At 54.3% G+C, this 13,673-nt stretch overlaps 1 protein-coding gene across 5 annotated transcripts in view; it reads left to right on the top strand.

Annotated features, from left to right (window-relative positions):
- The window catches only part of ZBTB7B (zinc finger and BTB domain containing 7B), a 61,465-nt gene that overhangs the window by 40,404 nt on the left and 7,388 nt on the right, over window positions 1-13,673 (top strand). For 4 of the 5 annotated variants that reach the window (XM_060269745.1, XM_035097667.2, XM_060269746.1 and 1 more), the window contains exon 2: window positions 7,821-8,811. In XM_060269745.1, coding sequence (XP_060125728.1) covers window positions 7,821-8,811 — 991 coding nt within the window. Of the gene's footprint in view, window positions 1-4,000; window positions 4,657-7,820; window positions 8,812-13,673 lie in introns of those variants that run through there. The other variant, XM_035097666.2, reaches the window with a different exon arrangement.

The following is a 13,673-nucleotide window of genomic DNA, read 5'->3' as shown; positions in this document are numbered from 1 at the left end:
TTCCTTCATCTTTGAAAGCCTAGTTCTCGATGCCTCATGTTCCACAGCCTTCCAATCTGGACTACTACTACTACTATTAGCAATGAATCCAGAACAACTTGGGCAAAAACATATGAACACAACATCTCCACATTCCCTAGTTTCCATTTCAATTTTGTCTCTGCCAGCGAGCTGCAAAAGGGCATGTTATTTTAAAAATAAATACACCGCAGACCTGATTTATCTTTAAATCTTGCATCAAATGCACAGTTAAACCGGAATAAATTAACCCAAACGTCTGTCAACCAGGCTATTTGGAACTGAGCTGGATATTCCTGCGTTTGGGCAATTTTTATTTACATTATTTGGGTTGTTAAATGTGTACCCTGCCCTAACCTTTCAAGGGGCCCTACCTACATTATTCTACACCCCTCCCTTTCTGTTATCTCACCAACCCTGTAAGGTAGACTAGGCTGAGAGAGGGCATTGACTGGCCCAAGGTCAACCAGTTAGCCTAGTGGCTGAGTGGGGATTCGAACCCGGATCTTCTAGCTCTCTAACAACTATACAACACTGCCTCTTTAGGCACAAATGCATTTCCCGAGCAGCATTTCCTAAACCTCGCATCCTCCAGGTGCAGATGGGCTACAACTCCCATAATCCCTGACCATTGGCGTTGATGGGAGATATTGTCCAGAACATCTGGATGAAGATTTTGGGGTGCCAAATTGGCCGGACAGAAATCATATTGAAAGAGAAGTTTATTTTATCAGCAGTCAACAGATCATTAAAACATTTTATAACAACTGAATGCACGTGAATGCAACTGTAAACCAGAATTAAAATACTAGACACTCAGGCAATATTTTCAGGCGATCCTAAGAAGTCTTTGAAGGATAGCTGTGCCCAAAAACTTTGCCTCCTGATGAGTGGTTGACTTATAGGAACCCTGCAGCAAAACGATCATCAGAGGCTTGGAGGAGGGACCAGGGAGGGACTGTATTATGGGATATATTAAACCTTTTCTCACCTCTTGATAAAAACTATAATAGAGGACATGCAAAATAGACTCCGCATCAGCATTAGGGACGTGGGTGGCGCTGTGGGTTAAACCACAGAGCCTAGGGCTTGCCAAGCAGAAGGTCGGCGGTTCGAATCCCCGCGATGGGGTGAGCTCCCATTGCTCGGTCCCAGCTCCTGCCCACCTAGCAGTTCGAAAGCACGTCAAAGTGCGAGTAGATAAATAGGTACCACTCCGGCGGGAAGGTAAACGGCGTTTCCGTGTGCTGCTCTGGTTCGCCAGAAGCGGCTTTGTCATGTTGGCCACATGACCTGGAAGCTGTACGCTGGCCGGCTCCCTCGGCCAGTAAAGCGAGATGAGCGCCGCAACCCCAGATTCGGTCACGACTGGACCTAATGGTCAGGGGTCCCTTTACCTTTACAGCATTGTTACAGAAGCTGCATCTGTTGTCCACTGAGGCCACTGTCACACCATAAGTTAAAAGCACTATGATGGCACTTTAAACAGTCATGGCTTCCCCCAAAGAATCCTGGGAGCTGTAGTTTGTTATGGATGCCATGAGTTGTTAGGTGGATCGCGCGCCCCTCCCCATTCCAGAGCTACAGTTCCCAGAGTGCATTAAGAATCAATCCCACCTCTCAGGAGCTCTGGCGTTCGCTGAAACACATAGAATTCTAGTCCTCATGATAATCTATGGCAGGGGTAGGCAACCTAAGGCCCGGGGGCTGGATGCGGCCCAGTCACCTTCTCAATCTGGCCCACCGACGGTCTGGGAATCAGCGTGCTTTTACATGAATAGAATGTGCCCTTTTATTTAAAATGCATCTCTGCGTTACGGTATTGGTGAGGCATAGGAATTCGTTCATTTCCCCCCAAATAAATATAGTCCGGCCCACCACATGGTCCACCACATGAGCCCACGGCTGAAAAAGGTTGCTGACCCCTGATCTATGGGAGCAGCTCTTCTGGGGGAGGGCGGGGATTGAACTGGAGATGCTCTGCTCACTGAGCCACATTGTGGGAACAGTGTGAAGGCGACATGCAGGCAAAATATAATAATGGGAGCATCGAGGTGTTTGCCCAATTGCCCCCATGTTTTTTCTCCGTGAAATATTAAGCAGAGGGTGAGTTTGGGTCATAGATGATGCAGTTTAGTAGCGCATGTAGGTAATTTCAGACTATGGCATTCGTGGTATTATGGGAATGATCCTTCCTTGGGAACATAGGGGAGCTGACTTAAACCTTGCCGTTGTCTACGCTGACTGGTTGGGGGTTGTCTCCTGCAAATAGGTGTGCCTGCTTTCTATTTGTTTTGGGCTGGGTGTGGGCATTTTGACTTCTGCTCAGGGGGGTGTTCCTTTGAAATGGGCGTTTGGCAGTTCCTTCCACTTCTCTATATGCCCCTGCCCCCCCCCCACGGTTGGGGACCCCCGGTCTATGCTTTCTGCTTGACACCTTGGAACTGCCCTGTTTTCCTATCTCAAACTAACACTGGGCATGTTGTCTTTGGTTCCTGCAGCGTGGCGATGCTCTTGACATGCTCAAGGGCACTTTCCATAGCATGTACGGATGTGCAGGTGATAAAAGTGGGTTGTGCTCACCCTGACTATACAATACTGTAGAGGGGATCCTGGGTATTGAACATGCATTTGTTTACATCGGTGTGAGGAACCTGTCGCCCTCTAGAAGCCAGCAATAGCCCTTCCTCCCCCTCCCCCATGAACTTGTCTAATCCTCTTTTAAAGATGGTGGCCATCTCTGCCTCCTGTGGCAGGGAGTTCCGTAGATTAACTGCGCTGCATTTAAACTAAAAAAATGCTACCACTCATTTTTGATGCTTTCTTTGCAAGAACCCTGCAAGGTAGGTTAGGCAGAGTAAGGGGAGGCAACCCAATGTCACTCTTTGGGGGTGAGCAAAGGATTTGACCTTGCGCCGGCTCTGCCGCAGTTACAGAGTTATGCCCCCCTTCTGCTGCTCTTTTTCTGATAAAAGCTCCATGCTTTCAATAAACTGCCTAGCAGGCAGCAGTGCACCAGGTGAAGCTTTCCCAGAAATGGCTGCACCAGTTAAATTTCTGCCCGCTGTGCAGTTTTTAGAGCCCTCTGCCTGCAAAGCTCTTATAGCTGATGGCTTCTGGACCCTGCCAGTCTCCCCTCAGAGCTCTCCTCCGAACCCTGATGGCTTCTGCCTGTGCCACAGCCACCACCTCTAATCCCAGCCGATTGCTCCTCCTGCTAATCCCTCCTAATCTGATTGGCGTTTGTCAGGGTTTGTCAACCCAGAGGGTCATGATGACTTAATTGCAGCTCAGCCCGTCCCTCTGCCTCCCACCTGTGCCCGCAGGGGCAGGTGGAGAAGGCCTCGTGGGTAATCTCAGGACTCCTGGGTTCTATTCCCAGCCCTGGGAGGGGAGGGGAATCGAGAGCGGAGGTTTCTGTGTTCTCAGCAAAGGCTTGCTGCCTTGTTTTCTTCCCCCTGCTGTTTTGCAGCAGCCGGGCTGAAATTCCACAGGCAAAGTGCTGTTTTGGGTCACCTTTCTCTGCAGTAGGGAAGGGCCGTGCAGCTGCTCAGTTTGGTTTCCCTGCACAGCAGCCAGGCAGAAATCCAACAGGGAAAACACAGCTCTCCCTCTTCCCCACACCTGATCCCTGCTGCGAAGATCACAGAACTGCTCAATTTCTGCCCTCTTTCACAGCGGCCAGGCAGAAACTCGACAGGCAAAGTGCCACACAGACACTGGTGACCTGCAATTGCTCAGCTTCTGCCTGCGCTCAGAGCTGTCAGGCAGGAATTCAACAGGAAAAGCTCTCTCGCTCTCGCTCTCTCTCTCTCTCACACACACACACACAATCTTTACTCTGCAGGGAAGATCACGTCAATGTCTGCCTGACATCTCGACATCCTGTGGGGAGGGGGGCAAAGGCAAGTGGCACTTAGACACGAGGAATCAGAGCCACGAGGCTTGGGGTGGGGGGGTGGGGAGAGGGCCGGGCGTGCAGTGTGGGAAAGGAGTGGGGCACTGGGAGATCCAGGGCGGCTGCTAGCTGGGACTTGGAGAGACCGCGGAGAGGAGACCGAGCAAGGCCTGGCCTGGGCATTTTGCCCCATTGCGCCCCTCCCTGAGGGAAGGCAATCAAAGCCAGCCTCTCTCTCTCTTCCCCCCCCCTCGCTCCTCCATGCCAGGCAGGGGCTAGCAAAGTTCTGGCTGAGCTGGCATCCCCCGGGCGTTGCCATGACGCGGACCGCGCCCAGCTCCTGGGTCAGAGTGCTCCTGCAGGAAGAAAAGCCACGCCTGCCTGGCAGGTCCCCATCCGTCTCCCCCCCCCCGCGCCTTCCCACCGCTCTTCTTCCCCTCCCCGCAGAGCCAGCCTGCCCGCCTGCCCATCCCCTTGCCCGGCCGGTTGAGCCTGCTTGGCAGAGAGGGGCGCGGCTGCCCCTGCTTGGAGCCCGTCCCCTTCCCACCCACCCCTGCCCCGTCGAAGGCAAACACACAGCCCAGCTGGCTGGCACCCAAAGCGGGCAGGGAGCGGCCACAAGGCAGCCCCATTCCGACTTCCGAGAACAAGGCGAGGCATGACGACGAGTCTCTCTCTCGCTTCCCCCCACACACCCCACCATCTTTGCCCAGCTGGCACCCAGGTTATCTGGGCGAAAGGTGGGTGGGAGAACAGGATGCAGCGGGAGAAACATTATTAGAGGGTGCCGGAGGGAGTTTGGAGGGCGGCAGATATTATTATTATTTTACTTTCATTTGTATATACCACGTTTTTATCCAAGCAGCCTAAGGTGGCATGCATTGCTCCCCCCTCCCCACAACAACCCTGCAAGGTAGGTTAGGCTGTGAAGCAGTGACTGGCACCAAAGATCACCCAGTGAGCTTCGTGGCCAAGTTGGGATTCAAACCCTGGTCTCTCCCAGGTCCTAGTCTGACGCTCTCGCCACCACTGCCGCTCTCTTAAAAACTGACGTCTTTTAATTGGTATTGGGTAGAGGACGCAGGTGGCGCTGTGGGTTAAACCACAGAGCCTAGGGCTTGCCGGTCAGAAGGTCGGCGGTTCGAATCCCCGCGAAGGGCTGAGCTCCTGTTGCTCGGTCCCAGCTCCTGCCAACCTAGCAGTTCGAAAGCACGTCAAAGTGCAGGTAGATGAATAGGTTTCACCAGAAGCGGCTTTGTCATGCTGGCCACTTGACCCGGAAGCTGTACACTGGCTCCCCCGGCCAATAAAGCGAGATGAGCGCTGAAACCCCAGAGTCGTCTGCGACTGGACATTTTAGGGGGCGAGCTAACCCTTTTCATTTCAGTTTCTCATTTCTACCACTGTTCGGTTTTTTGTTTTCCCAAAAAATGAAAATTCGTTCCGTGTGAATTTTTCCTACTGTGCCCATTTTTTTGTGTGCAGTTTGCCAGAGAGGCACATTTTCTTTGCAGAGCATTTCCCCCTAATATAATGCATGTTTGGGTAGGGTGTTTTCACGAATACATGCACCCCAAAGCACAATTTACCCTCAACAGTGTTTGCACCATCATCCTTTCCCATACCCCAGAAGTTGTTGGACTACAACTCCCATCATCCTTGACCATTGCCTGAGCTGGCTGGGGACAATGGGAGTTGTAGTCCAGCATCAGCTTGGGGAGGAGCCAAAGCTGAAGAAGGCCGTGGCCTAGATTGAATATGCTGGAGAAACTGCATCACAAAATTCAGGCGAGTGCAAATTTCGAAGGCGTTTCAGTTCTCGCATCATTTCGGAAAGTGCAAAAATTAGGTAGGGTTGCCTTAAAATGTGAAGTGAATCGAAATTCTCCCTCTTTCTTGGGAAATTGCACCTGGGACCTCACCTACAGGGGTCTTTATAGTTCTACTGGAGGTTGGCAGGGGGTTGGACTGGATGGCCCTTGTGGTCTCTTCCAACTCTATGATTCTAGACTCCTGTCAGCCCCCAGTCAGCATGACCAGGGCTCAGAGAATGAGGGGAGCTGTAGTCCAGCAACTTCTGGAGGGCCACAGGCCCCCCTCTCCTGTCCTGGACCGTGTCCCAACCCATCAGGGATCACATATGAAATGATTCCAGCACGGCCTACCCCTGATCTGTACTCTGGCGCATAGAAACAGCAGTGCCCCATAGCACATACAATCAGGATTTCTACCTGGGAAGCGCCACGCAGCCTTGTTAGGAACATCTAGGGCAGCCAATGCCCTCCAGAGGTTGGGAGCGGTCATTCACAACCTCTGGAGGCCAGGAGGCTGATCTAGGGAACGGCTTGGCTGAAGAGGCTATGCTGAGGGCCACATTCCCTTCATGGGGGGGGGCACGTGCCAGTGATGGGCGGGGCCAGGGGTAAAACTGGGTGGAGCAACAGATGTGATTTGCCTGGATAAAAAGCGCGGTTTTGTGGAGGGAGACCACGGTGCAAAATTGTGCGAGGGCACGGCAACCAAAATGACGGCCGTGCTCTCTCCGTAAAAAACCGGGAAGATAGTACGTCTGGGGAGATGGCGTCCTGGATTTTGCCTTCAAATTTGGTATGGGCTGCTTTCCAACCACCACATCCCCCTCTCTGTCTCTTGCCTAAATCCAGGCCAGCCTGAGGCATGATGGGAGTCCAAGGCTGCATCCCAGCCAGCAAGGGTGTGAAGGCAGGGTCCGTGAGGGGCGTGGCCTAGGGAGAGAGTTCCGGGGGCCAGACTGAGAGGCCTTAAGGGCCGCCTGAGACCTCTCCCCCTCCTTCCTCCTGTAGCTTTCGCTCTGGGTCCCCTCTCTCTCTCCTCGGGCACCCTGAGAGTGGAGGGTTTGAGGCTCGCAAGTGCCATGGGTCGTGGGCGGCAGGAGGGAACCGCCCTATCTTTCCTAGGAATCTGCCTCTAACTCTGTCTCTATCAGGCCCCTGATCTCCTTTGCACCGTCTGGGGGCGAGGGACTTCCTCCCGCTCTGAGAAGAAGTCAGTGCTGTGCTCTCTCTGAGTCTGCACACTTCCTTTTCGTGTGTGTCTGATCTTTTTTGAGTTTCTTCACGTACATCTGCCATCTTCCCTGAAGGAGGCCTGGCTTTTATTCCTTTATTTAATTGAAGCTTCCACGTTGTCTTCTCTCCCCCACCTCATTCAGTAGAGAGCGTAAGACTCTTAATCTCAGGTGTCAGGCCAAAATATTCCGGCATTGCAGGGGGTTGGTCTAGATGACCCTCGAGATCCCTTCTGCTATTCCGTGATTCTGTGATAAAGGTTCTAAGAGCAGCTTACGTAAGATCAGTTAAGAAAACGAACAACTGTAACGCAGCTCGCCTGCTTGCACTCTGGAAGACATGGCACAAAGGGGAAAGGCATGTGGAAGGAAGAAGAAAGTGAGCGAAACACAACCCCTTTTTTTATTTAGGCTTGGAGGGGAGGCAGGCGGGAAAGGTGAATCCTGCACTAAGAAGGCCTTTCTTCAAATCTCGCCTCCGTCTTGGCCACAAAGCTCACTGTGGGTGACCTAGGCCCCGCCACTGCTCTTCAGCCTAACCTGGGTTATTGTGGGGATCAGTTTGAGGAGGAGAACCATGTACACTACCTGGGGGGAAATGGTGGGATTTAAATGCAAGAAATGTATAAACAGGACTAACTCAACCCTCTGTTAGCCTTAGTAAATGATTGCGAGTTTAAGGAACGGATTGCAACTTGAGGGATTAATTGATCAAAACTTCTCTTCTCAAAATATTGTCCGTCCCCAAACACCTTGCTTTGAATGGCTTTTAAATACAAAACCTAAATGCTGTCTGTATTGGCTGGTGCTAACATCCCTGCTCCACCCCACCCCGCTCTTTTCCCCCTGCCCTTGCAGGTGAGGCAATGGGAAGCCCCGAGGATGACTTGATTGGGATCCCTTTCCCAGAACACAGCAGTGACCTGCTGGGCAGCCTCAACGAACAGCGCCGGAGGGGAGTTCTCTGCGACGTGACCTTACGGGCCCAGGGATCGGAGTACCGGACCCACCGGGCAGTTCTGGCAGCGTCCAGCCGCTACTTCCGGCGGCTCTTCGCGGGGCCCGGCATGGGCGTCTGCGAGCTGGATTTTGTGGGGGCCGAGGCACTGGGCGCCCTGCTGGACTTTGCCTACACTGCCACCCTGACCATCAGCACGGGCAGCCTGGCAGAGGTGCTGCGGGCCGCGCGCCTCCTCGAGATCCCCTGCGTCATCAAGGCCTGTGTCGAGATCCTGCAGGGAAACGGCTTGGAAGCACCCGTCCCTGATGACGCCGCCCGCGAGCGTGCCCACCGCTACCTGGAGGCCTTTGCCACCCTACCCAACGCCGAGGGTGACCTGCCCGAGCCGCCCGTCTACCCGGCCCCCCGCCGCAGCAAGAAGATCCGCAAATTCCTACAGGCCAAGGGCTCCCGCCTCAACAACCACCTCGCCGAGCTGTCGCAGTCGCCGTCCCCTTCGTCGACGGGGACGCAGGAGCGGCCGAGCCCCCCCAGCCATGCCTCTCCGGTGCCAGTCCTCGCGCACCCCCACGAGGACGAGGTGCTGGCGCCCTCTCGCGCCTTCCCGTACCCGTACGCCCCCGGCCTCTCGCCGGAAGACCTGGGCTCGGACGAAGAGGCCACCGAACACGACATCATGTCCTACATGCGGGCGCTCAACCCGGAAGTGCCCTCCCTGGGCCTCGACCCCCCGGACAAGCTGGTGCGCAAGCGGCGCTCGCAGATGCCCCAGGAGTGCCCCGTCTGCCACAAGGTCATCCACGGCGCAGGCAAGCTGCCTCGCCACATGCGCACCCACACCGGGGAGAAGCCATTTGCCTGCGAGGTCTGCGGGGTCCGCTTCACACGGTGAGCCTTTGCCCCCTCTCTTTCGAATCTGGCTCGCTGTGCCCGCCAGCCCGCTGCAGCCTGGCTTGGCGCCGGCAGCAGGATGAGGCAGGTGCAAGAGAACAGACTGTACCACATGGGAGTGTAGGTGTGTGTGTGGGGGGGAGGAATACCACAACTTCCTCCTTTTGATGTTGGCCATGTTGTTGAAAACACAGCTCCTTGCAAAGGGGGAGGAAGAGGTTCTAGATCAGAGGGGAAGGGGGCTTTTTCTGTCCGAAGGCCCCATTGCTTTGCAGGGAACCTTCTGGGGGCTGGCATGCCCAGGGGTAGATGCAGCAAATCCCCCAGGAAAAGGGGATTGGTGGTTAAACCACTCAGGGGGAGGAAGGAACGGGTGTGTGTCTCCTAACAGCTCCGTTGGTGTAGCATGAGGTTCTTAATCTCATGTTGGGCAAAAGACTCCTGCATTTCAGGGGCTTGGACTAGATGCGACCCTCGGGGTCCCTTCCAACTCTGAAATTCTGATTCTAAGAACTCTCAGCACTCCTGTCAAACTACACTTCCCACGATTCTTTGGGGGAAGCCACAGCTGTTTAAAGTGGTATCATAGTGCTTTAAATCAGTGTTTCCCAACCAGTGTGCCTCCAGATGTTTTGGGACTACAACTCCCATCATTCCTGACCACTGGTCTTGCTAGCTAGGGATGATGGGAGTTGTAGTCCCAAAACATCTGGAGGCACACTGGTTGGGAAACACTGCTTTAAATGGCTAGTGCAGATGGGGCCTAGGCAAAACCTTATCACTCCCATTTCTGCTGAAAAGCTGGCCCCCAGCTTCCTTCCGTTTTGTTTGTAAATGGGCCATTAGTCACCCTCCGAAAAGACCCATTGAAATCGGTGGGCTTAAGTGACTCAGGTACTGAATCCAGCCCAGTGTTTTTTTAAAACCGCACTGGCTTGGTTTTATTAGAATTACAGAATTTGTAGAGTTGGAAGGGGCCACGAGGGATATCTGGTCCAATTCCCTACAATGCTGGAATATTTTGCACAACATGGGGCTCGAACCCACGTCCCTGAGATTAAGAGTCTCATGCTCTACTGAGCTATCCCAGATGTCTTACTTGGTGTGTGTCCCCTCCCCACCCCACTGTGCAGAAGGGGGACAGAAGTTTAAAATGAACAGTACCTTTTAACCCTGCACAAAGTGGTGCTCCCTCTCCTAGAACTGTCAACAGGTGAAGAGACAGGCAGCGAGGACTGTACCATCTGTAGCAGTCAAGGGAGTCTGCCTATAGCCAAACTTCAAAGAGGCTTCTTCTCCTTTCCTAGAGCTCCCTCTAGAGGCCATTCTGCATTTATCTAACTGAGCAATTACTGCAGGGGGGGGGGGCGGGCATTCTGGCTATTTTTGGACCCCATTTGCCACCAGCCCCTGCTAGCAAGGACAATGCTCAGGCATTGCGGTTTTTGCATAGCACGCAGACACACAAATCATGATTTGCAATATATCATATTCTCCAACATTTCTCTGATGAAAATAGGGCCGTATTATAATTATCTGAAGAAGTGTGCATGCACATGAAAGCTCATACCAATGGCAAACTTAGGTGGTATCTAAGGTGCTACTGGAAGAAAATTTTGTTTGTTTGCTTTGACTCCGGCAGACCAACACAGCTACCTACCTGTAACTACTACTACTACTACTACTACTATTATTATTATTATTATTATTATTTACTATTTATACCCCACCTGTCACAGTGGTCGGATGGGACTACTTCAGAGTAACTACTCTGCACCGCTCTGCATTTTATCTTTTTATTGGTGCTGCTTATTTACAGTGCTAAAGGTAGAGCTATTTACAGAGACACATCTATTCAGCTTTCATCAGAACCTCCGAATGGCTTTTGGCGCGTCTTGCGCCAGCATAACAACTTGGGGAGCCCCATCCTCTTTCCCCGACGCTTTCTGCGAAGTTCCGGAGTTGGGGGGATGGGTCTGCCCCCGCTCTTTCCTCCTTCCTGTCCCACCTGGGACGCTGGCTCTTCTACCCTGCCAGAGCCTTGGACCCCACTTCCTGTTTCCCCACTGGAGCTGGAGCTTTCCCTGCTCTCAGTCGTGCTCTGGGCTGGGCTGGAACTCAGGAGGGGAGGGGCTTCGCGATACCCCTTGCCCCTCACATCCATTCCCCTCCCAGGCCCCCCTTCCTCCCTCCCGGGCGGCTGCACGGGTGTCGGTGGTGACTGAAAGCCTAAAAACTCCGTGCTGTCCGAGCCGGTTGGTGTGAACACCTCCCCCCAGTTCCCTTGGCCCCCTCTTTCCTCCTGGGAAGAGGGAAAGCCCAAAAAGTCCGTGGCCTCAGAGCTGGTGGGGGTGAAAATCTGCTGCCAGTCCACCTCTTCTCCTGACTGAGTGGACCTCGGAGATACCCACATCTCCTCCTCCGTGTCCTCAAACTCTGCTTCCCATCTCCATGGTGAACTGCTTTCCCCCTCCTGTGCTTCCTCCTCCTCCCCCTCCCTTTCCATGTGCCAGGGCTTGGGCCTGTGTGGGAAGAGGGCGTGGAATTCTTCCACTAAGAATTCCTCCTGTATCTGGGTGGCTGGGACCCATTCATTTTGGGATGGCGGGGCGTCCTCCCATGCCATAAGGTACTCCAGGCCCCCCACCCCCCTTCGTGAATCAAGGATGGCCGTTGCTTCATTGAGTGGCTCCCTGCCTCCTCTCTCCCCCCCTCCCTCGGGGGTCTGTGCTCCGTCTCGGAACCTGCTACTTTCCCTGTACGGAGACAGCAGCGATCTATGAAACACTGGGTGCACCCTCATGTCCTCTGGCAGTGCCAGCCTGTATGCCACCGGGTTTACCTGCTGCGTGACCGTGAAGGGGCCCAACCTTCTGGGTGCCAGCTTCTTGCACCTCCCTCTGGTGGGAAGGCCCTCCGAGGAAAACCAAACCTTGTCCCCCACCCTGATGACCTCCCCCGGTCGCCTGTGGCGATCTGCCCCCTTCTTGTACGCTTCCTTGGCCCTCTCCTCCCTTGGCTTTCTCTGCATCCAACTTGTTTCGGAGGTCCACGGCTACCGCCCTTAACTGCTGCTCTTTCTCCTGAAGTGCTCTCACCTGTTCAGCAAGGTTGTGCCTGTCCTCTTTGATTTTCTCCGTTTCTTGCTTCGCAGCCTTTAATTCCCCCTGTGCCTGCAACGCCAGTTCCTGCAGGTCCTGCTGGGCTTTCTCCGCGATCTGCCGCCATGTCTCCGCTTCTTGCGCGCTCATCCCGGCAACTCCAAAGTAGCCCAAAAAAGATTCGGAGGTTGCTGTCACAGTGGTCGGATGGGACTACTTCAGAGTAACTACTCTGCACCGCTCTGCATTTTATCTTTTTATTGGTGCTGCTTATTTACAGTGCTAAAGGTAGAGCTATTTACAGAGACACATCTCTTCAGCTTTCATCAGAACCTCCGAATGGCTTTTGGCGCGTCTTGCGCCAGCATAACAACTTGGGGAGCCCCATCCTCTTTCCCCGACGCTTTCTGCGAAGTTCCGGAGTTGGGGGGATGGGTCTGCCCCCCCTCTTTCCTCCTTCCTGTCCCACCTGGGACGCTGGCTCTTCTACCCTGCCAGAGCCTTGGATCCCACTTCCTGTTTCCCCACTGGAGCTGGAGCTTTCCCTGCTCTCAGTCGTGCTCTGGGCTGGGCTGGAACTCAGGAGGGGAGGGGCTTCGCGATACCCCTTGCCCCTCACATCCATTCCCCTCCCAGGCCCCCCTTCCTCCCTCCCGGGCGGCTGCACGGGTGTCGGTGGTGACTGAAAGCCTAAAAACTCCGTGCTGTCCGAGCCGGTTGGTGTGAACACCTCCCCCCAGTTCCCTTGGCCCCCTCTTTCCTCCTGGGAAGAGGGAAAGCCCAAAAAGTCCGTGGCCTCAGAGCTGGTGGGGGTGAAAATCTGCTGCCAGTCCACCTCTTCTCCTGACTGAGTGGACCTCGGAGATACCCACATCTCCTCCTCCGTGTCCTCAAACTCTGCTTCCCATCTCCATGGTGAACTGCTTTCCCCCTCCTGTGCTTCCTCCTCCTCCCCCTCCCTTTCCATGTGCCAGGGCTTGGGCCTGTGTGGGAAGAGGGCGTGGAATTCTTCCACTAAGAATTCCTCCTGTATCTGGGTGGCTGGGACCCATTCATTTTGGGATGGCGGGGCGTCCTCCCATGCCATAAGGTACTCCAGGCCCCCCACCCCCCTTCGTGAATCAAGGATGGCCGTTGCTTCATTGAGTGGCTCCCTGCCTCCTCTCTCCCCCCCTCCCTCGGGGGTCTGTGCTCCGTCTCGGAACCTGCTACTTTCCCTGTACGGAGACAGCAGCGATCTATGAAACACTGGGTGCACCCTCATGTCCTCTGGCAGTGCCAGCCTGTATGCCACCGGGTTTACCTGCTGCGTGACCGTGAAGGGGCCCAACCTTCTGGGTGCCAGCTTCTTGCACCTCCCTCTGGTGGGAAGGCCCTCCGAGGAAAACCAAACCTTGTCCCCCACCCTGATGACCTCCCCCGGTCGCCTGTGGCGATCTGCCCCCTTCTTGTACGCTTCCTTGGCCCTCTCCTCCCTTGGCTTTCTCTGCATCCAACTTGTTTCGGAGGTCCACGGCTACCGCCCTTAACTGCTGCTCTTTCTCCTGAAGTGCTCTCACCTGTTCAGCAAGGTTGTGCCTGTCCTCTTTGATTTTCTCCGTTTCTTGCTTCGCAGCCTTTAATTCCCCCTGTGCCTGCAACGCCAGTTCCTGCAGGTCCTGCTGGGCTTTCTCCGCGATCTGCCGCCATGTCTCCGCTTCTTGCGCGCTCATCCCGGCAACTCCAAAGTAGCCCAAAAAAGATTCGGAGGTTGCTGTC

The sequence above is a fragment of the Zootoca vivipara genome, chromosome 17 (assembly GCF_963506605.1).
Source record: "Zootoca vivipara chromosome 17, rZooViv1.1, whole genome shotgun sequence".
NCBI lineage: Eukaryota > Metazoa > Chordata > Lepidosauria > Squamata > Lacertidae > Zootoca > Zootoca vivipara.
The sequence above is the reverse complement of the archived record's forward strand: the minus strand, read 5'-3'. Positions and strand labels throughout refer to the sequence as shown.